General features: G+C 43.5%; 1 protein-coding gene and 1 long non-coding RNA gene across 14 annotated transcripts in view; one reads left to right on the forward strand and one right to left on the reverse strand.

Moving 5' to 3' along the window:
* Positions 1-23701, forward strand: part of CTNNA3 (catenin alpha 3) — a 426948-nt gene that overhangs the window by 399965 nt on the left and 3282 nt on the right. For 6 of the 8 annotated variants that reach the window (XM_085583117.1, XM_085583119.1, XM_085583115.1 and 3 more), the window contains 2 exons: positions 4663-4768; positions 11272-11406. In XM_085583117.1, coding sequence (XP_085439243.1) covers positions 4663-4768; positions 11272-11406 — 241 coding nt within the window. The remainder of the gene's footprint in view (positions 1-4662; positions 4769-11271; positions 11407-23701) is intronic. The other 2 variants (XR_014956237.1, XM_085583120.1) reach the window with 1 other exon arrangement.
* The window catches only part of LOC116183802 (uncharacterized), a 55224-nt gene continuing 45655 nt past the window's right edge, over positions 14133-23701 (reverse strand). For all 6 annotated transcript variants that reach the window (XR_014956241.1, XR_014956240.1, XR_014956239.1 and 3 more), the window contains 3 exons: positions 20273-20345; positions 18500-18674; positions 14133-18365 (listed from right to left, as the gene is read on the reverse strand). This is a non-coding gene — a long non-coding RNA (uncharacterized LOC116183802). The remainder of the gene's footprint in view (positions 18366-18499; positions 18675-20272; positions 20346-23701) is intronic.

Here is a 23701-nt window from a genome sequence, read left to right on the forward strand (position 1 = left end):
GTGGCCGTGACTTGGAGCTGACAGAGAAGCTTTCAGCTCACACCGTGGAGTGCTGTGAAGTGTGTCCGTGTGTTGGGGTGTGAGGTGGGAGTTCCTCAGCCACTGCTCCCTGCAGCTCCCTCTGGCTGCTTCTGCTGCAGGGCAAGCGTGGAGATTTGCTGAGGGAACCACAGCGTGGAGGGGAAGGCCACCAGCTTTGCTTGCAGACAGAAGAATTTCTCTTCCTGGAAAAGGTGATGGCAAAAACATTTTGGAGTTGACGTAGAAGTTTTCATTACTGTAAGAATTAAGAGTAGCACTGCTTTTCAGAGTGAAATTCCAGTGAGAAGGAAAACAATAATAATGTCCCATACTGGTGTCTGCTGATCGCTGTGGTTAAGTTTAGGCAGACAGGGATGGAGTTGCTCTTGGTTTGTCCTGGCTTGGAGCAAGAACGATGAAATTTGAGAGGCTTTAGGCTCTCTTTCACAATTAATGAAAACCCTTGGTGTTGTACTAATTAACACAGTCCAACTTCTTTCCTCTTGTGATTGTACCTTTCAAGAAACATTGAGATGAAATATTGGGGTTTTTTCTCCTATACCTTTGTGGAGATACTCCAAATGGCTTTCTTTGTACATAATCCATTTTCTTTCTTATTAGACTTAGCTGGATGTCTCTCTGTGTTATTTATGGCCTACTTCCAGTTTTGTTGTTGGATAGAGTAGTTTATTTGAGCTCTAGTAACAATCCATCACTACCTTGGGGAGATATAATTACTTGTAAGTATAGTACTTCGTGTCTTGTCTTTGTTATCAGCTTGCTCAACTTGTAAGGCTTTTTTCTTGGAAATAGTGAGGTGTGAGGAAAATAGATGTATTAGATCTTTCATGCAATGAATCCAGGGTCTGCTGTTGTAGGTTATGAACTCAATGAAATTACTGGGGACGAATGTCAGTAAATGCGTGTGTGAGGTGGAGTTTGGCGTTAAACATTAGAGACTGGCAGCAGGAAAGGAACAGTAAGATGAAAGCTGACTTGAAAAAGATTTTTTAAAATATTATAATTTTCATAGCAGAGAAATTAGAATTTCTTTAGGGGAAGAGGTGAGAAATGGAGAAATTTTGTGATGTTGTTGACCAGCAGATGGTATTTGGGTGAAAAGGTTTTTTGGATTAGTTTTTTGAACAGCTGTAGGTGCATGAGCTATTGCACGCAGGTCTGCGCTATCCACCATGATTTGGGATGCTTCAGAATGAAGTGGAGGAGGATCAGGGAGGTCTGTAGGAGGAAAGGGATGCTGTTACAGTGATACAGAGAAAGACCTAAATATCTGGAAAAGCATTCCAGAGAGTGAGATGGATAGCTCAGGGAAACATTGCCTTTCAAGCAAAGTGTTTTTTCATACTTCAAACTTACCAGAAAGAAGTGCAAGTGCATATAAAACTGGTAGGAAGCTGTGCAGTGGCTCGGGAAAACAACCTTGATGATTTAATGGACTTTATGTGTCTCTAACATCTGGATTCAGGAAGTTAATCTGAGTTAGTGGCGTTCTGAATCTACTGATTTTGTGCTAAATCAGGTGAAGTGGGAATTCACAAAGTGCACAGCTGCACTGGTATCATTTGAAGGCAACACGCATTGAACCTGGTAGTTACTCACCAAAACCCATGGAACTCCTTTGTTGAATTTCCAGCAATAAAATCCCAGGACTGCAGAGCCCTCAGCAGAGGATGGCATGATCCCACCCTCAGAGCAGGTGCTGGCCTCTCTCGCCATTGGCAATGGTGCCATGACCCCAACGCGGCTCCGCTCCGAGCCTCTCTGAGCCTGCTTCTCCAGAGGGAAGCTCTGAACCTCCTCCCGACCCACCACAGCCCTGGAGCCCCACAAGGGCTCTCCGTGTGTCCCACAGCCTCTCTGGCTGGTCGTTCCTCCTTTGCCCCACTCCAAGTTCCAGGCTGTTGTGGGGTAAACCCGTCTGTGTCTCCTTACGTTTATGACATGTAATCATCCTTTTTGCACAGCTTCCCACCGTGTTCAAGCTTCCTTCATGGAAACCCTCACAGAGCTGCAGCCTTACCAAAAGAGGGAAAGCTGCAGGAAAGCTTTGTGTAGGATATTACCCGTGTGTGTACCTTGGTGTGCTGTCTGCTGTTCTCACAGCAGCTCTGCCTCAGGGGCTCCTGTTCAGACTGATGGCTGAAACAACCCCTCTGGCTTTGTACAGAAATGCTATAGGGACTCTCTAAGCAGTAGATTACTTACATCCAAATATAGTGTTTGCAGTTGAACTAGCATCCTGTTCAGGGTTTTTTGATTTTTCTCTCAGTTTCTTCCATTTGGCCAGTGATTCAGCAGATCCAGTGTTGTTTCCCATGTATTCTTTTTAAAGTACTCAAAATTTCCCAGCATCATCAACTGGGACTAATGGCTTATTATGCTATATCCTAAGGCAGCTAAGGGTAGAGCATATGCTATACCCGTGCTTTATGTCAAAGGCTCTGGATTTTACATGAAGGTAAAAAAGGGAGCACAGATGGTTCTTGGTTGTGTAGCAAAGGAGCTTTCTTTGTGCCTGTATCTTAATTTGCTGGAGTTTCAGCACATTTTAACACAAGGCTGAGGCATTCCTAGGTATTTAACTTTTATTTCAAGACTGAGCTGTGGCTGAAAGCTCAGAGGCATTGCACCCCATATTTCTTAGGGGCTTTAGAGAACTTGAACCATTGGTGCATTAGGTGCCCTGTGGGGCACAAGTCTCCAGAGCAGTCATTGCTGAGTGCTCCTTTAGTGGCTCTGAGGGTGGCCATGTCTGTGGTGAAAAGTAATACTTCATTTTCATTTGTCTGAAGTAATTTTTTTGGGTGGAATTGTTTCATTCTCCAAGGGTACAAGGAAACTGCTACTTTAATTGGAGAACTTTACCCTCCAAGCCAGCTTCAAAAGTCAGCAGAGCTGCTGCAGGTACAAGAACTACCTAAGCAGAAATGGCTTGAACTGTTCGTGCCATCTCCTTTGCTGGCTATTTTAACCCTGGGTTGTGTTCACCTTTGGTATTGTATGGCTGGTCCTGGGTTGGACCTTGCCAGGACAGTCCTGGGCTGCTGGTAGTTTGTGGAGCAGCTAAAGGATGTGCTGTGGGTGCCTGACAAGCCTCTGGAACTGCTGCAGTGCAATTAACAGTGAACCAGTGGCCCAGAATGGAGGGAAGGGTCAGTAGGCACACAAAAGAATTGGGCCTAAGGATTCAAAGGGAAGAGACCAGGAAAGGCAAATGAAGGATATGGGTGAGGGCTCAAGTAGTTAATCCTAGATACAGGGGATTGCATTTGCATTTCATTCCCCACATACACTGTAATTATTTTTATCACCACATAGGTTTACTATAACAAGAAAGTGCCTTTCTGTGGAACAGTGATGTGTAAAATACTGGATTCTAGGTTGTTCGAAATGTGGGCTTCCAAAGTTGAGAATAAAGAACTGTAATTAGTAAAGTATGCTTTCCTCCAAGAACTAATAGTTCTTTGCTGAGCAATATGATTAATCAAGAAGAGATTAAACATTTTCTGTCATCTTGTGTTGTTACCACTGTTATTTCCTGACTGCAATGTTGGTACAGGTCCATACTATAATATTTTTAGGTTAAATGAGTTTTTTTAGTGGAATGCTCTTTACACATAAAACCATACTGACTTGGAGGAAAAGGGTCTTCTCATTTAAGCAAAGAGTTACATTCATTTTTTTCATGTTGCCTACTTCCTTTGTCCAGTGCAGAACTTGTAAATTGATTTGGGGCCTTTGCAAATGAAATACTTAGTAAAACTAGAAGTATTCCTGTCAAAGATGTTGGAAGGCAAAGCTCAGTTCAGCAACATTGCTCACTTTATACATGCATGAAGTACAATTAATTTTCGTTCAGGTGAAGTGTTGCAAGATTAAAGAGGCTGAGGCTCAAACAAATGTAAATATAAGGCCCTTAAGTATTCATATTTTATTTCTCAGTTCTTAGAAACATTGTCCTGTAATTAAAGCAGATTTTTGGGCTTGGGAGGAGGGCACACATAAAGTGTCTGACTTTTTGGCAGACTATTCACAAGAATTTGGCTGTTTTCCTAGACTGAAATTCTGCAGAAATTCTGTAATTGTTAGGGAAGTATTATTCCAGTATGGCAGATCTGTGTTCTGAGTGGCATGTGTAAGCTGATTTGCAGCCCTGTTCATACATCTCTGTTTGTACGTGGGTGCACCGATTAAATTTTTGGAAACCCCAACTAAACCAACACCGCTGTTTTTCTGACCAGATATCCATAATGATTCTCAGAATACACTGAGCAGAACTTCCTTGGAACATATTACTGGAAAATTCATGGAATAGAAAGGAATTTCATATAACTCTGGGAATAGCAAACTACCCAAGAAATTTCTTAAAATCGGGATATGGCACGGGTTGTACTTTCAATATGAAGAAACTGTAACATCCTTATGGTGCTTCTGCATCCTCTTGATGTCAAACAATACAAATCTGTGGGATGTGAAAACAGTTGTGGGGGGATTTAACTGCTGTCGCTTGCGTATGGGTTATTGCTTTGTTTAATTGAGTTGTTTTGCACCTAGTTTGCAGAGCAACTAAATTAAACAAAGAGCTGTGATTTACTCTGAATGTCTGTGCTTCCTCTGAAGGGGAAGAGGCCCACTGAAGCACACGTCCGATGTCATCAACGCCGCCAAGGTGATCTCGGAGTCGGGCTCGCGCATGGACGTCCTGGCACGGCTCATCGCTGACCAGGCGAGTCTCCACTGCAGGAACCCTGCCCTGCTCAGCCCAGCACCTCCCAGGGTCACAGGACTGCCTGTGACACAGATCCTGTCTGAGCCTCTGCCTGCATGCTCCTCTCCGTGTGTGTCAGGGCTCTGTTCTGTACACTCTGGAATGGATGGGTACATGCATCAGACGCGTCTAGGCACACGCTTCCACCTGTGCATGCATTGTACATGTGTGTGAATATTTGTGAGCTCTTTAGGCTATGATTGCAGCATCTTAGACATACACATAGATATGTACATACATCACACGTGTCTAGGCACGCGCTTCCACCTGCGCATGTATTGTACATGTATGTGAATATTTGTGAGCTCCCTTAAGCTATGATTGCAACATTTTAGACATACAGTATATATGAATATGTATACATACATATGTATACAGATACATATTTAATATATATATATATTCATGGCTGTGCTTATATATATATAATTTTTATTAACATATTAAGGTATATGTTAGTATATAAATAGTTGTATAAAAAGCTGTTGTCCTGGTTTAACCCTGGGTGGCAACTGAGTACAATGCAGCTGCTCAGTCACCTACTCCTGGAACTGGAAAAAAAGGAAACCTAATGGGTTGTCATAAAAAGTTCAGTACTTTAAAATATAGTAGTAGTAGTACTAATATTGATGCTGAAAGAGAGAGAGGGAGAAAGGACTGAGACCAGAGAGAAAAAAGTGATGCCTAGCACAATTCCCCAGCATGTGCTGACCAATGCCCAGCCTGTCCCTGAACAGCAATCAGCCCCTTCCAGGTGAGTTCCCCATACTGGCCATGGTACTCCATGGAATTGGTATGGAAGAGCCTTTGGCCAGTTCACGTCACCTGTCCTGGCCATGCTTCCCACCAGCTGCCTGTGCTCTACTCATTGGCAGAGGGTGGGACACTGAAAGGGCCTTTTGTGCCACCTTCCTTCCCATTCTTAATCCAGCAGAGCATGAGGCCAGCCACTGTGGAGAGCATGAGCTGTGTGCCAGGCAAAGCCAGACCAGCTGTGCAGGCAGCAGTGCAGGGTGCAGGTTCGTCCTCTCCTGATTGACCTGGGTGAATTACTCAGCAGCAATGCAGCTGCTCCAGGTGAGCTGTGGGAATGCAGGATGGAGCACTGGCACAGAGCTCTGCTGCTCTGGGCAGGTGCTTGGTCTCAGCACCATCTTAGGAAGGACAGACATCTGTGGCTCCAGAATGGTTTGTTCTCCACCCTCTGCAGAGTTACAGAATCGATGCTTTTTGCTGTACCTTCCTTCTCTGCCCCCCACCCCTAACACTGGCTGTTTTGGCCTCTGCAAATCTGCAACTTGAAGGTGATTTTTGGTTTTGCAATTAATTTTTATTTATAGTTATTTTAAGTAACTCTTATCACCATGAAAAGCCAAGTGTTAGAGCTGGAAGGTATGCTGTATTGCTGTTGGATTTTTAGATCATCAGATGGCTCAACCTCCCACCAAGAAGAGCCCAGCCAGGAGCAGGGTAACTCAGGGGATCTGCAGTGGCATTTGAGCACCCCTGAAGCATCTCTTCCTTTGTGGCTGCCTTTCAGGTCCAGGGCACCGCAGGACAGTCTCTCTTTCCTCTTCACTCTTTATTTTCATTCTGTGCTTGATTTCCTACCATCTAGGAAGCAACACCAGTCTGTTGCTAACCAGTCTGTTAGTGGTTGTCATGTGTCTCTCTGAATTCCAGATAACAAAGAATTTCTATTTTGCATCTATACAGTTGTGATCAGATTTGTGGATAAAATAGGTAAAATGTCTGGATTCCCCATTCTGGATCTTAACTCACTTTCTTCCAGCACTGGAATACAGCTGTTTTCAAGATTTTATCTATTACAGATTAAAATTCAAACCTGTCACTGATACACTGCAGAAAACGATGAGATAGAAAAGCCAAAGATGAATAAAGGTCGTAAATTCCTGCTGGATTTAGGACAGAGAATCCACTCTCACTAAAATATTTCTTCTATGAAAGAAAGATTTCAGCTGTATTAGTAAAATGATTCCAGACTAGAAACATGAGCAAATCAGTGTGGGGAGAAAGTATTCATGAACTACTAGTGGTGATAATTCATGTGTCCCCTCAGAGCTGCTGGGAAATGTGACATAATTCAGGTTATTGTAACCCGTTTACTGAGTTGACTCCAACTCCTTGCCTTTGTCCTTGCTCAGAGCTTGCACACAGCTGGCACCTGGGAGCCACCTGACCCCTGGGATATGTTCTGTGCATCTGAAGGACACTCCTTACTTACATGTGTTGCTTGGATTTTAGATGAAGTTTTACATTACATTGCATGTATTAAAACCAGAGAAATCCAAACACAAAAGATGAACCAAGGCAGTTCTTCCAGTTATGGTGAACACAATTGCAAATATTGCTAGATAGGTGTCAAATTTAGTAAAGAGAATCTTGCTTTATTCCTCCTGTTACAGACAGTATGATCCTCTCATTCCTTGCATGGCTAGAGAGCTTTTAACTTCTGTTAAAAGAAGCTTTAAAAGGTTTTTTTGGTTGTGCAAAGTTATTCTTCAACTGCAAAAGCTCTTTTCTCATTGTGGTGGTTTTCTTTAATCTTGAAGGTATTTTCAAATTCCTTTTCTCAGCTGTTATTTTGCCAGGTCTCCTATGCCCTGCACTCCTGGGGTCTTAAAATAAAATAAACTTTACATTCCTCTGGGCTACCAAATAACTGTTCTCTGAATTTGGGCCAAACTGAGTAAGCCCTTCAGGAATTTGGTACTCAGAGTAGACCATGAGTGCCAGCAGTGCCTTCCTGAGCAGCATTTGCACTTTTTAGTGGAGTATTTCACATGTTGCCTTTTACTAACAACTAAATTCTGTAGCATTTCTATTATGTGAAGAAGAAGGATTTGTATGATTTTTATACCTCCCTGTTGCTGTGTTTGCAGGGAAGGCATAGAGTGTGGTACAATTAGCAGCACTCAGCTATTTCAGTCCACAGTCACATGCACTTCTAGGATGGCTCAGAGTAACAAGGGTTACAGCATTGGCAGCAACCTATACAAATGAATCACAAGTGCATTATAAATTCGTTATCAGGAGACGTTCCCTTTTGTCAGAAGATTTTTGTTCTTTGTTCCTTCTGTAAGAAGATTTTTGCTACTTAATGTGACCTGGAAGCCCTAAGATAATGAAGGCAGTGAGTACCTCACCCTGGGTTGATGAAATATGCTGGAGAGTGAGGTCTGTATTAAGAGCCTCCCATTAGGTTCCCAGTCAGGCAGGCCCTGGCTGGGTCATTCAGAATGCTATTTGTCAGAGCTAATTACAGTGGTCAGGAAAGCACTGTTCAAATAATCCCTTTGGGTGACAGAACCCCATTGGTGGAGCAGCAAAGCTCCCTCCTGAATGTGCACAGCATACATTTATAGTAGGTGGTGGGTGATTATACCCAATATAGATCTCCATAAAGACAGATTTGGATTCTATAGAGAAATGCTTTGGTCTTTTTTTAGCAAGCAGATGAAGTGAGAACAAAGCAAACCCAGAATGGTCTGTGGTCAGAAGCTCCTGTGATTGTTCATTCACACCCCCTGTGCAACTGCTGTGCCTCTGGCTTTTTCTCTTGGATGGTGAATGCTGCTTTCAGTCTGGTTTTAGTCACTGCATTATTTTAATTTCTCAGGGTTTTTTTGATGTTCGGGTGGATATTCTATCAGGTGAAATACCCCTGCATCTTTGGGATGCAGGTCACTTCTGATGCTGCTCTTAACAGAAAGCCCTTGTTAGCAACAGCCTGCAGGATGTGTGGGGAAAAACCTCGCAGAATCTGATGGGCTCTCCAGTCAGGAATGTGCAGCAGTAAACTAATAACTATCAATTGTCTGTGGGATGATGAAACTCAGAATTTATTGATTGTCCTTCTGTTTGGTGAGCAAATGCTGCTTCTACCAGCTGCTTCTGAGCAACAGGTAGATGATTCCTTATGCAGTGTCCTCCCTGCAGTGCATTTGTTCCAAACGTCTGCTGATGGCTGATCTGACACGCTACAAGGCATGAGGTTTAATTTTCTGCAGTGCTTGTTGCTGGTGAGAGCAGTGCAGACCCTGCCTGCTGTGTGAGCGGGGTCCTGGCCAGCCCGCCCCTCTGCTGCAGTGCTGCGGCCAGAGCTCAGGCACGGATCCTGTGCTGCCAGGAGGTAACTCTGGGTACTGACACAGCTCAGGAGAGCGTGGCCTGACTTCCATGGTGCTCCCAGCCTCCAGCAGCCATGCCAGAATTTACATCACCAAACATATTTCTGATACACTTGACATGGGAGATACTCCTTGATACTTTCCCATTTGTTTGTCCAGTAATTTCTTTTACTTATGTAAAAAATTAATATAACCATTCTGTAACAAAGATTTCTGCAATTTAACAACCCCACATTAAAAACCATTTCCTTTTTTGTGCTCCTGGGAGTCACTTTTAATGACCCCTGGGGTTTGTAGTGGAGGAAGAATACCAGAATTCAGCACAGAATCCTCCTTCTGTCTGGGCCTTGGTGTGACTGGTGCAGGACAAGGATGCACTGTATCTTCTCAGGTAGTGAAGCTGTGGATATGGCACAGCCTTGTACAGTAGCATAATTACATTTCAGGAGAATCTTCTTATCCAATGCCCTGCACTTGCTTTTTTGAATGCTTTTGGCACTGAGAGTGTTTCCACAGAACCTCAAGGTCTTGTTCATGAGCGCAATTTCCTCACCTTTGATGTGTATTGTCTGTACACTCCTAAAATGGTACACATTTCCTCTGTACTGCTGTGTAAGGGAGACATACCTGTGACTGGCCTGACACTAGAATATAAAAGAGTACTATATAATAATAATTTTTGTCTCTGAACTTCTGTAATTGGACTTGTCACTGTTTGAAGTGGATAAGGAACTATACTGGCACCCTATACACCTTTCTCTATAATTTTTCTGGCCAGAGGGATAAAATCAAAGTGTAACTAAGGAAGGAAAAAAATTATGAAGAAAGAATGTCATTCCAGGAATACACACCATCTTGGTATTATGAGTTCTGATGCTCTAAGGAATTGTATTGTACTTTACTTGAAGTATAATTTTTTATTAATTAAATTAGATAAACAGTATCCCAGCTTTCTAAACACTGAGATACTATTATATAAATACTGCTTTGGACAGTCCTTAAAGCAGTGCTTAATAAGGAAGAAATAAAAATATATTTTAGGGCATTTTCCATCACATAGAAAGATAATATTTCAAGGAAATGTTCTGGTTTTGTTGTAACCTGTGACCAAATACAGGAAACAATAATGAATGTAGCAGAACATGAGGTAAGGACTGATGTTAAGTCATATTAATTAATTTAAAATTGTACACTCTGACCTTGTTTACTGTTAACTTGCTACTATTGCATAGCCATGAAAAACATCATTGTTACACCAGCCCTTTGAACATGTACTGTTGCTTCAGCAAAGCCAGGAGCTGAAATATTTTTGGAGTTAAGTAGAATGGGTGCTTTTTCTGGTTCCTGGTGGGTTTTGGATTTAAATTCACTAACCACAATTTTAAAAAACCACAGGTGATTGTTGACAGTGTGCAGTTGGTGGGGATGTATCTTTGCTTTTTCAGTATGCAAAGCTGAGCAGAGATACAAAGCTGTCAGAAGGAAGGGGCTGTATTTATCATGTGTGTACCACAGCCGGGCCAGCACCATGTCTGCAAACCTGCAGGGATCTCGTACTTATTTATCACTCATACTCTTTCCAGCTGTGGGAGCACACAAGGGGCTCACCATTCCCCTTTAAGATCCCTTTATTCTGCCAGAGCAATGAGAGTCAGCCTTAGAACAAATTCATACCCAGCCTTTCATCACTGGCCTGGTACCCACAGAGCAACATTGCTCTCCAAGTACTCCATGTATTTTGGGAAAAAATCAGGTTACAGCAATCCTATTTTTATTTCTATAATAGAAATCTGCATTGTTAAAAATATTGACAATTTTTATTGTGACTTTTCCATAAGACATTCTACTTTTGCTGTTGTCACAGTTAGAGAAGATGTGCAGATTGAGTTCAATACAGCCTGGATGGAACACAAAAAACCCCATAGATCACGTTACAAGATAAAGCATAATATATAGATGTTAATATGTCTCTGCATGTATGGTTACATAGCCCACAAAATCTGTTTGGATTACCCTCATCACTGTTAATAGAGGTACTTTCTTAGAGATCATCTAAGGACTGGAAGTAACTCCATACACTAAATACAGAGTGCATATGGGGAATCTTAGGCTTCATCTGGGCTTCCAACTATAGCTTTAAAAAGCTTCCCAAGAGGAATGAACCTTGCAGCCTGATACAAGTGCAGTGTATCTGGAGCAAGGCTCCAGTAGTCTGCAACTGGAATACTCCTCAGTGAAGTTTCAACGTGATCCTGAGACATCATTTTGAATCAGCAGTTACTGAAGTGCTTTATTTATTGTTCTTTTCAGTGCCCAGACCAGTCGTGCAAACAGGATTTACTAGCTTACCTGGAACAGATCAAGCTATACTCCCATCAGCTCAAGATCTGCAGCCAGGTTAAAGCAGAAATCCAGAATCTCGGTGGAGAGCTCATCATGTCTGCAGTAAGTAGAAAAATAGCATCAAGTACTCTGTTAGTCAAACGTGGTGTTCCATTTGAGTTGGGCTTTCCTGTGCTTGCAGCATGTTCCACTGTCACTCCAAAGCCTGTTTTCTTTTCTAATACCCACTTAACAGCAAGAATCTCTGACCGTGATGCATACAACTTATAGCTTTAAAGAAATAACAATCACCTTTTTAAATTCTCACAGCACATTATCACTGTTATTCTGAAGTAGTTTGGTTTGAAGAACTGTAAGGTGCATTAGCTTACACATGTGGAATATGCTCGTGTGTGTCTGAATACAATAAAAACAGTCCAGGAGTGAAGTTCAAGGCCAGAAAAAAATGTTGCAGGACATTCTACAGGTCAACAGAAATAAATAACAGGAAGAGCAAGGTGACGTGATTCCTGAGTGAATTTATTGACTTTGCTTTAATTTGCTTTAAGAGTTACTTGCTCCCTTACAGCCAAGTATCATTAGCCATGGAAAAGACATTTTGTGATTTTATGAATCTTTTATGCACTTGGCCTCAGCATAACCATCCATAAAATGCCTTCACATTCCCATGTGTGACGTGTTACTACCTGGAGTCCATAGGATTGTGATTTCGAGGTATAAATCTGGCAGACAGCACCAAAACCACCTATGACACTGGGCACATTCCTACCACTTACATGCTTTGCAGTATGTTCAAAGGAACTTCCATTCCCATAGTTTGGAATGCTCGCTCTCTCTGTCTCTCTCTCCCCACCTGTTCCCCTGTCTGTGCCTGTACGTGTCCCTGGCTATCTGTGTTCATCTACCTCTGTGTATCCTGACCTGTATCTGTCTGTATGTATCTATACCTGTCTACACCCAGTGATACCTGTCTCTATGTCCCTCCATCTGTCTGTACCTATCTATACCTGTCAATATTTAGCTCTCCCTGTCTAAACCTGTTTGTCTATATGTATCTATATCTCCACCTCTCTGTTTATACACATCTCTACCTATATATCTATATGTATTGCTAGTCAGCTATACATGTCTATCCATCTATACTTGCTCCACCTGTCAGTCCTTGTCACTCTCTGTTTATATATATATCTCCCTCTCTGTACCAATCAATATATGACAAAATCTCTGTCAAAGATCTGTCTCCACCACTGCCAATATCTCTGTCAGAACCCACCAGAATGCAAGAGAATTTGTGTCAAAAAGTGTAAGAATCTGCCAAAATCTAACAGAATTGGCTAAAATCTTAGAGAATCTGTCAGGATCTATCTGTACCTGTCTCTATCTGTCAGCGTCTGTGTACCTGTCACTACCTCTCCCTGTCAAAAATGTCTTTTATCTAGATAGTCAGTATCTACCTCTGCGTGACAAAATTTGTCAGCACCTCTCTGTCCATTTCTGTCAGCCTATCTGCCCCTGTCTATACCCACACCTTGCTCTAGAGCTGCCTCTACCTGTGTCAAGATCTCTGTACCTGTCTCTACCTTTGCCTCTCCCTGTGCCTGTCTATTCCTGTCTTTACCCATCAATATCTGTACGTACCTATTTCTGTCTCTCTCTAGGCCTACCTATCCCTATTTATGTTTCACTAAAACTATTCTTAGATTTGATGTGGTTTGTAAATAATCAGAAATGAGCCTTTGTTGCTGAGGTGAGATTTGAAACACTCATTTCTATAGGATACTTGTGCTGGCTAATTTAAATGGTAATTGAGACACCATATTTGAACCTCTGGAACATACAGTTAATTTTAATTGAATATACAATTTCTGAAGCCAGTGCGTGTTTTCACTTGCGCTGCACATTAACAGTTTCTCTTCCTTACCTGTTTCTATTCACAAGCACTTCTGTGACCAGTGTGGGTTACAGTAAAGCCAAATATTTGAACCAAGTTTGGTTCTTGCTGTTTCTGCTTCCTGCTGCAGAATACTCACATTGTTGTCTTTACCTTTTATGTTGTGTAACTCCTGTCAACCGTGCATAATCTGTCTGGTGCAAAAATTTTAAACTCTAAAAATAAAACCCCAAATTTAACTTGATTGATAATCCCAAAGAGATGACTATAGATCCTAAGCCTGCTTCAAGGCAGGAGGGTGAGAACTTGTCCTGTATGCATCCAGAAACTTGAGAAAGCCAACTGTGTGTTTGTAGCAGTGGGAACAAAGCTACACGGATCCCCTTATGCATCGGAAGGAGATCCCTTTATTGTAGAAATGGGCCCCTTTTTATACCTTTAACTTTAGCCTGACGTAACTGAAACCAAACCCGGAGTAACAGAACTCAACAGAGGAAGCACACCCATTGGCTGGCCCAGCTGCCATGCTGCTGTCCACATTCCTCCCGTCCAATCAGCTTCCTACTCATACATTCCACATTCCTCCCGTCCAATCAGCTGCCTACTCATGCATTCCACATTCCTCCCGTCCAATCAGCTTCCTACTCATACATTCCACATTCCTCCCGTCCAATCAGCTTCCTACTCATGCATTCCACATTCCTCCCGTCCAATCAGCTTCCTACTCATGCATTCCACATTCCTCCCGTCCAATCAGCTTCCTACTCATGCATTCCACATTCCTCCCGTCCAATCAGCTTCCTGCTGTTGTATCGTGGCGCGATTCCCCGAGCCGTGCCGTGCTGGGCGGTGAGGGAAGAGAACGGGCGGCCGCTCCCCCTGTGAAGCTCTGCTGTCCCAGTTGGTGGCGCGGGAACAGACGGAGGCGACACGGGACTTGGGGGTGAACAGGATGGTTTTATTCAGTGAGCCCCAAGACCCCCTCGGGAGCGGGAGCAGAGGTTTTATACAAGAATTCAGGGAGACGGGTGTAGGAACAGCAACCAATGAGGGAACAGCAGGGGAGGAGTTTAGGGCAGAACTAACATATCACAAACCTATCAGGGGAAACAGGGGAGTGGAATAACCCAAAATAACCAATAGGGTTTCGTGTCTCACTAAACAGACAGGGAATGCTCTGGAAGCAGGAAAGGGAGCTAGGAGGAATGACAGGGAAGGTTCCAGGGAAAGGGGCAGGGAAAGGGAGGATTGACAACTGGGGAGAGGAGGAGATTAGGGATGGGGGAGGGAACAGATATTGAACAAATATCTAATTAAAGACATACCACTGCATCCTACTCATACATTCCATGTGTCCTCCCATCCAGTCAGCTTCCTACTCATACATTCCACATGTCCTCCTGTCCAATCAGCTTCCTACTCACACATTACCACATGTCCTCCTGTCCAATCAGCTTCCTACTCATACATTCCATGTGTCCTCCCATCCAATCAGCTTTCTACTCATACATTCCATGTGTCCTCCCATCCAATCAGCTTTCTACTCATACATTCCATGTGTCCTCCTGTCCAATCAGCTTCCTACTCATACATTCCACATGTCCTCCCGTCCAATCAGCTTCCTACTCATACATTCCACATGTCCTCCCGTCCAATCAGCTTCCTACTCATACATTCCACATGTCCTCCCGTCCAATCAGCTTCCTACTCATACATTCCCACGTGTTTTCCTGTCCCAGCTGCCTCTGGCACAAAGCAGCCGTGGACGTCGCTGTCGCCCCAGGCCTGTAGCTGCTCAGGCCAATGCTCATTGCCCTGCTAGCTCAGCACACACAGCGTTTCCTTTGGGAGCCAGTGGAAATGAAGAATTGTACTTAGAGGCCTGAATGGCTTTGCGGGTGTTCTGTGAAATCAACGTGAGATGCTGCAAGGTTGCTACTCTCTTGTATAATCTTTGAAAATGCCCCGATAATTACTGTGTTCCTTTTTTTTTTTTTTTTTTTAATAATATGGGTGCTACATAGAAAAGAGTTAAATTGCTAGCCAGTGTCAAACGAGACCTGTGTTCTCACCCCAGGTCTTTTAAAGACAGTGGAGACACGGTTGGTGTCAGTGGTTATGAAAAATTTCAAGAAAATTGAAAAAAAGTTTTCCTGGTCTCTGCTGTGGGAAGGGAAGGTCATTCATGACTGACTGTGCTCTTCTGCCCCCCTGCAGTTAAAATTGTGGTTATCTGAAAGTGCAGCCCAACCAACCAGTGATGGCCTTTTGTATTAATTTAACTCTATATGCTTTAATTGCTTCAGTTTTAGAAGAATAGTGGGATTTATGTTGATAAGTTGCTCAGTCGAGAGGGAGAGAAATGTAGTAGTGGTATAAAATGGCTGGTTATTGAATTGCTTTTCTTAAAAGCTGGAGCAAGTTCCAGTTTTGAAAGTGCATGTGGGGGCTTTAGAAATTGATCACATTCCTAGGTTAGCTGGCCTTGAAAGAAGTGACAAACCCAAGTTATGTATGAGGCAGGAGAGGGGTTCTTCTCCCCCTTCCCACCTTCTCCCTCCCCAGAAAATAATATCAGAACTCCATTAGAAAATACAGGAATTGGAACTGTAGGGGGAATTTAATTATATTTTGTATTCTACCTAGTCCTGATCTTGTCTGAATGAGAATCAGAAAAGGAGACAGCAAGCCCTTGCAGATAGTAAAGGTTTTATTGTGCATTAAGTAAAAAAAATTGAGTCTCCAAATACCTGAAACTGAATCCATCATCTGGTTAGTGAAGATCTGCTACAGGAAAAGAAATCTGCCAGAAAGAGCATTAGGAAATAATCGTACTCACAGGTTTCTCCATTGTTTGCCCCACCCCTGCAACCGTGTAGGTATTGTGCAGGAATGACCTCCCTGGTCCTTGGGCATCCTCCCCTCCTCTGGCTGGCATTGGCTCTCACTGGGACAGGCAGCACAAAAGTTGAGGGGAGAAGCTCCTCTCCTGTGAGAAATGACACATTTCCACGTTCAGATGGGTCAGTACCATCTTCCACAGTAACAAATCCACCCTGAGTACCAGCTGGTGGAATCCACACATAAAATCACTGTTTTGAGATGGCTCTTACATTCACCCCACAGCTCCTTTCTCCAATCATTAGAACTGTGCACAAGGATCTTGGGTTTGAATCACCTTCAAGGAAAGTTCCTTCTCACAAGAGCAGGAGTTCATTAAAAAAATAATCCAAACCAGCCTCCCTTGAAGCCTTAGGACCAAGTGAGAGGGATGAAAAGCAGAGGATGTAGCGTCAGGTGTTTGCAGATCTGCAAAAGAAAGCACTGTCTTCTTGAAACAGAGCAGCCACAGTTGCTGTCTTGCCAGTTCTGGATGATGCTGTGGTAGATCAAGGAACCCTAAACGAAAGGAGCCCTAAACTGGTGTTCCAGGCTGTGGATAGTACCGTGGAGCAGTGGGTGACAGTGCCATGGCACAAGGGCAGCTGTGTCCCTGTCAGCAGGAAACTGTTCTCACCTACATGCTGGTCTGCACTGGAGGAGGTGCTGCTGGCTGTCAGCATGACAACAAAGACCATTATGCATATGCAAAACTGTTGAAATCCATAAACACAACTCAGTCCTCTTCAGCTGTTTTTGATGTGTGTGCTCTGTGCCCATGTCTGCCCTGCAGCAGTGCTCATTCCACACCCCCCTCCTGGGGTGTTTTCCTACAGTTCATACCTGGCTGTAGCATCAGTGGAGGTTAATGAGGCCACTTTCCCTGGGACAGCTGGGATGCTTTGTGGAGCTCCCAGCTGGCAGCTCTTCTCACTGCTGTCCTTGTTTAGTGGCTTTTGGACTTCAGGCTACACACACTTGTAGTCTGCCTTTTCTCACTGTCCATCCCCAAGCTCCGGTTCTTTCTTTCTATTCAGTTCCTCGTTACGGAGTTTAGAGGGGGTCTTGTGCAGAAAAAGGGAGGAAGAGATGTGGATCATCACCTTCTAGGTCTCCATTCGTTGCAGTTTTATTGTTTTCATTCATGAAAAATTCCTTGCTCGCTATTTAGTCTTTCATAGGCCCATCCAATATTGTGAGTACTTGCATTGCCAGGTTCTAAGCTGCACAAGTCCAAATGGTGAGGACTCACTAAGTCTTTGTTAGAAGTGAATAAATAGCAAATGGACATTTCCTTCTATTAATTAAACTGGTGCCTCTTCAGGCACAAAATAATGGGGTAACATTTGCAGTATGTAGATTGACAGTAATTGCATTCATTTATGCAGATAAGCTGATACTTCACTTACAAGCACTGCACAGCAATAGGCTTGCACCTTACCATGCCAGTTTGCTCTTTTTCCAAAAATGGCTTTAACTAGAGAGAATTATATCACAGGGCAGAAAATGAACATATCTTACATATTAATACTGTTCTCCATTACTTTTGTCAGGCAATTCTGTTTTGTGCTATTTACAGTCATTATCTTATGTTTCATTTTATATTGTACTCGGTGAGAGAGACAGAGCTTTTTCGCCTTAAAAAGGAAGGGTCTGGAAGAGCAAACTCTCAAGAGTTCCAGTATCCCAGAATTTGCTAACTGGCACAGAAGCTTCCTCCCCCACCCCACATTGGCTAGCATTACCTCTGCACTAAGGGCTGTTTCCCGTTGCTGTTTCTGCAAATGTCTCATTTATCTTCAGCTCTTCCCCCTGGTATCTCAAGAGCCAGACTTAAACACTGGCATCAGGCTGCTTTGTGCCAAATGGAGGTGGTTTAATGTGTCTAACCTCATGTTCCAAGGCTGGACTGAAATATTTGTTTCCCTTCCTGAGTTCCTGGGCCTGTTAAATCACAAGTTTCCAGCATGACATTTGAGATAAATGTGTTCAAGCTTTGAGGGCTGAACCACAGGTGAAAACACAGAGGCAAAGCCAGAAGTTAGAAAAATTCAAGGCAGGGTCCCTGCCCCCAGGCCTTTGGCTGTCACAGTCCCAATCCCTGGATATCCATAGTCCAGGAAAAGGCTGTCCTGGCCAAGGTGCACTGCTGTGGCAGCTGGCAAATGGCCCCATGCCTTCGCCACTGGAAGGGGTTCAGCTGCTGCTGCAGAGGAGCTGCCTCTTCGGCAGGGCAGGAGATGGGAGCAGGGCATTGCAGCTCCTTTTAGGGTCTGGATGTGCTTTCCCCCTGGAAGAGAAGTGAGATGGGCAGAACAGCCTTGCTGTGGACTGGATGGAAGGAACAAAGGGCTAAAAGCAGCAAGCTGGGAATGACAATGGAATAGGGGCTGCCCTGACAGCCCACTCAAGTCACTACAGTACCTGCTTTGTTCCTCTGGGGGAACAGCATCCCTTTTCCCTTGCTTCTCATCCACAGTGGCTGCTCTGGCAGCCGTGCCCCTGAGCACTAGGGCACAGCTCTTGCTCCGGGCTCAGCCACTTCACTTCTCCTGGCTGGTGTTTCTCCTTGGCTCTTGTTAAGAACTCTTAGTTCGGCCTGTTGGAATGGATGGGGGAGGTTACTTATAGGGCTTCACACCATGCATGAAATCACTTATTTCAGTATTTGACTCTGAAAATACTGAACTGCTCAATTTCTAAAAGCTGACATTAACCCCCAAGAGCTGACACAAGTTTTCTTCTGCTGAGAGCTGACAAAAATATTTCACTCTGGGTTGGTTTTTTTTTTTTTTTATTTAGTAACACTATACCTTTCTAGCTTTTACATAGTGTATGCTGGCAGGTGTGTGGATATAGAAATCCTGGCTTTTGGAAGCAAAGCAAGGGACAGATTTTCCTGTCAATCACTTACAGAGAGCTCAGTTACTACTGTATTCTAAACTGCAACTACTTAGAAAAGCTAACTTAAAGGACTAGGAAATATTTCTGGTAATGTACACTAAAAGGACATACATTATTTTTCCTAGTAATAATTACTCTGGCAATTAGCAAAATCAGGATGTGTCTCATAGCTCTTAGCTTCAGTGTATGTAAAACATTATTGCAACAAACACTCAATTTCTTCCTCGACAGTAAGGAAAAGATTTATATTAAGCCAGTCTTCTTTTTCTCAAGGGCCTGTTTTTAGACTTTTAAAATCCTCCCTGGAAGTGAAAGCAGCAGTATTGGGGAGAGACTCGGCTATCCGCCTGGCTAAGCATCTGCTCCATTATGGTGTTGCACGGAACAATTTTGCAGCCCTTAATGTGAGTTGTTTATCATTTAACTCAGACACAGGCCTAGCCTAATTATAGAACTTAGTTTCAATTCTTTGAATCCTGCTTAGCCCGAAGCAGACTCTGGTAATGGTTAGTTTTCAGTCTATTAGATTCAATTTCCCGACCTGAAAAATGGGTAAGACATGAAACAGACCCCAGACGCCCCTGAGGTGTTTAATGCAATCACTGGATGGACACAAACATAGATAACCAATGGAACAAACACATTTCTAGGAACACTCAGTTCCTTGAAAAGAAACGTGAGAGGTGGAGCTGTTTTCCTGAGACCATGTCCATGGGGGTGAAACCTCTCCAGTGTCCCAGAGTGTGAGCATGGCAAAGCAGAGGTGAGCGAAACACTGAGGGAACAGTTCCCAGAGAAAAGAATCACAATGGCAAGGCTGCATTTGGCTCATTGCCCATCTAAGCTGCACTGGGCTTGAATCTGTGACAGGTTCTTTGTGTCATCTCTCAGCTGCATGAGCACACATGGCAGGTAACCAAGGGCTTCCAGTTCCAACTTTGCTGGGCTTTTCTTGGACACCCATCTTCTGGTTCTGCTGTTAGACTAAGATCTCCATTTCCACTAAAAAGAAATTAACACTACTCTGAGTGGGGAAAAAAAAGGAGGCTCAGAAAAGCAGGCAAGTGGCATTAAAATCCTGGCCAAGGCCCAGTAAAAACTCCAACGCCTTCAGCAATGGAGATTTCACTCTTTTTGGATTGTTCTGCTACTTTTAATCTTAAGGGATTAAATGACTATTTTATACAGCAACCTCAGTGAAAGAAACATAAGATAATTCAAAACAGCAATTATGTACACCTAGTAGAAAAGCAGGATTAAAATCAAAAGCACAATTTAGTAAGGACTCCTTACCTGAAATGCAGCAGTACTCAGACACTCACTGCTCTCCACAAAAATGTAGAACTCATGTTACTTTCAGATGTAGCTGTCAGAGAAATAAAAATTTAGTCTCTCAGTATAGTATACCAAAGGAAATCTGCTTCTAGGAATTTACATAATGAACCTTGTGTTTCAATTAAAACCAATTTTTAATAACTGACCTTATTTCCAAAAGATTTTTAGGTTCAGACTTCAAATGCTGATAAAAAAAAGTCTGTATTTGGTGTTTAGTTCTCAGCTTCCACCTGTATGGAAAACCTAAATTTGGGTGAACTGCAAATGAGACTTAGGATACTGGAAACAGCCAACTAATACATCTGTTCTCAACCAGCAAAACCGTAGAGTTCCCTGCAGAACTGCAAGAACACTCCCAGCAGAGGAGTGCAGGTGTCCCAGCTGGGGCTGCAGGCACTCCAGGTACACTCTTTGGAAGTGCTGTTCTGCAGCCCCACACAGCCTGGTTCCCCAAGGCACAGAGTGTCTGTCCCTGCCTCAGGGCAGGGGACAGCACCTGCACAGCACCAGCAACGGGAGCAGCAGGGAGCCTGGCCTCTCTGCATGCCCTGCAGTAAGCAGAGTTTGTATCTCACTGCTGCTCAAGTTACAGCTACTGCTGACATGGGACAATGGAAGCATTTCTTACTGCACTGAACACTGAACTGGACAGCAGAAGGGTTTCTTCAGTTTCTAAGTCATTATTCTCTTTGTTATTCTAATATTAAAAATAACTGCCATATCAGTTATTACATTGTTCAGCATTTTGTAGCAAGGGATTATCACTACTGCCATGACATTAAATTACCAAAATAAGAAAAATACAATGCATGTAAGCAAACTGAAAAAAAAAAAATTCAAATTAATTTCTTGTCTAACCTTTTCCTTCAGCTTTGTTATTCAGAGGAGAGTTTGCTTTCTTGCTCTCAGGACTTACTACAGAGGAGGAATAAAAGTGCTGGAGAAAGGAGAGTGGATCTTAGCATGAGTGCTGCCAGCCTGATTTGTTTTTTTTTTTTTTCTTAAAAAATACTGCCATCTGCTCTGTATCATGTGTGTTTCACCCCAGTGTGAAATTACAGTGGTCAGAATAATTCTGAATTCCTTTTGCAATGGCAGCCAAGTACTACTGCCCACAGATGAGGACAGGTGAGGAAAAAAATGGCAAGGGATATTTTTCCTGAACCCTTGAATGAATTACTGGCTTAATTTACACAGTCAGACTTGTAAAATCTGAAGGCTAGGACGACTAGATCTTTCAGCATCTCCATGGAAAATGCTGAAAGATTAAAAGTGAAGCTAGTCAAAAATAAAACAGGTTTTAGTTTGGGGTTGGTTGGTCTGTTTGTTTTGCCAGTGAATCTTTATGTACCACTTGCTGTGCTTTGAGGAGTTTGCAGCTACATCTCTCTAAGTGAAATGGACTTAAACGCTCAATGAATATTTTATCAGGCTTTCATTTATGCCAAGTTTCATTTCTTCAGTTTTCCTGGATATGAGACCTTGAAGAGCCTGCTGAATATGTGAGATAAAAGCATCCAAGTGAAGACAGTTCTTGAGTACATCAGTTTTATGGAACAGATTTCCACCAAACTGTACAGTGTTACTGGCATTGAGGTAGAAAAACAACTGTTCTCTAAAGCCAAAAAAGAGGAAATTAAATGTATGGCCCGATTGTTACCATCTGTAGTACACACCTAAGAACATCTAAAAGCTTCTCCAAAATTCTGAATGCAGTTAATACCCCACCCCAACACAACATTCCTCTTTAGAAGGCAAATGCAAGCTGCATTAGAAAGGTGAAGGCACGGGCAGACACAAGGACACAGCCAATGCTGTGAGCAGACAGCCTGAAGGGCAGCATTAGCTGAGTGTCCCTGCCCCTCCCTCCTGTTCTGACTCAGCCCAGCCCCAGGTAATGCAGCAAAAGCCAAGGTCAAACACCCTTGGTGGGTTCTAGGTCACTGTCTTGCAGCAGGGGACACACAGAGCTGTTTCTCACATGGAGGTACCTCCATGGCTCTTTGTGGCTCAGGGCATCTTTTGTAGAGCTTTAATGCTATGGCAGAGGTCCAGTTCCTCTGGTGTGGCAAGGGCAATTCTGCCACTTGGAACAGTTCTACAGTTGGGCTTGGAGTCAGGCTTTGGCTCTTCAGCATTTCAAATGCTGGAGGTGACGGGTGACTCCTCCCAGAGCCTGTGTCAGACTCCGTGGCTGACGTGGCTGCATGCTGCTTTTCAGATAAAGCCTCAGCAAAGCTAGGCATCCCTGCAGTTTCTTTGCTGCTTGGAGTAGATACCTATGATTATAGTTTAGAAAACAATAAAAACACAGTTTGCTTGATCCCAGTGGTGGGGTGAAGGAGCCCTAGACTGTTCCACAGCCATTTGTGGAAAAAGCCACAGGGGGCAGAAGGAGGATGTAACTGTTCAATGTCCACAGCGGAGGAAAGACCAGCTAAGTTCTAGTGCTCACCTCAGCATTCTCCATGTTCCACACTACACACACTGAAGTCACAATAGAGAACAGCTGCCTGGATGCTACCAGTTTCTTCAAGAAGCATTTTCCATGCCATGCAAACAAGAATTTTTTTGCTGCCCAACCTGCCACCCCTCCTCACATGCCTCTATCACTCAGCAACTTTAAAATGCTGGAGCAGTTGCACACAGTGCAGTCACTGGGAGACTTCAGGGAAAAAGCTTCCTCTGAAGCTCATTACTATCTGCCACAGAACCAAAACAATATTATTCTTTGTCCCAGCAGCCTCATAGTAGCCTTACTATGTCAGTGCTGGAAAAGGAAGTGTTAGGGTAGGAGGAAAAAAAAGGTTATTCAAAGTTTTCAAGAAGCTGTCTGGATTATGGTGTTGTCAGCTGTTCTAGACAGCAACAGATAACTGAAATTTTGTGAAATGGAAATGAAAGAAAGAAGTTCCTATGAAGCTGTGCCTCCTCCTGCTCCAGTAAACACTGTGTGACAGCATCCAGCAGTGAGGTGTGGCTAGGGCCTCCCTCCATCTGCCCCTGAGCAGCCTCCCTGGGGAAGGGAGTGCACAGCAGAGGTGTTGGGAGTGTAGGGCAGGAACTCAGAGCAGAACCTTCCCACCAGCCTGCAGCTCTGGCAAATGATTTGTTTTCTGTGTGTTAGATGCATACAGAAGTGTTTGAAGTTTGGGGGCCAGTACATGCATTGAAGGTCACATCAAAGTGTGTGCAGCTGTGCTGCAGGGCCAGGCTGTTGAGGGGCTGGGTAGCCCAGCTCCCTGCTCAGTTCCTACATCCCAGTCCCCAGACACACCCACCCACCCCTGATGGCAGCAGTGCCCTGCAAACAGCACATGCTGCTAGAGACTGGCAGCCCTTTCTAGAAAGTTCACATGCTGCAGCACAGAATGAACTTTAGAGGCC

This window comes from Lonchura striata, chromosome 6 (assembly GCF_050655825.1).
Source record: "Lonchura striata isolate lonStrDom1 chromosome 6, ASM5065582v1, whole genome shotgun sequence".
NCBI lineage: Eukaryota > Metazoa > Chordata > Aves > Passeriformes > Estrildidae > Lonchura > Lonchura striata.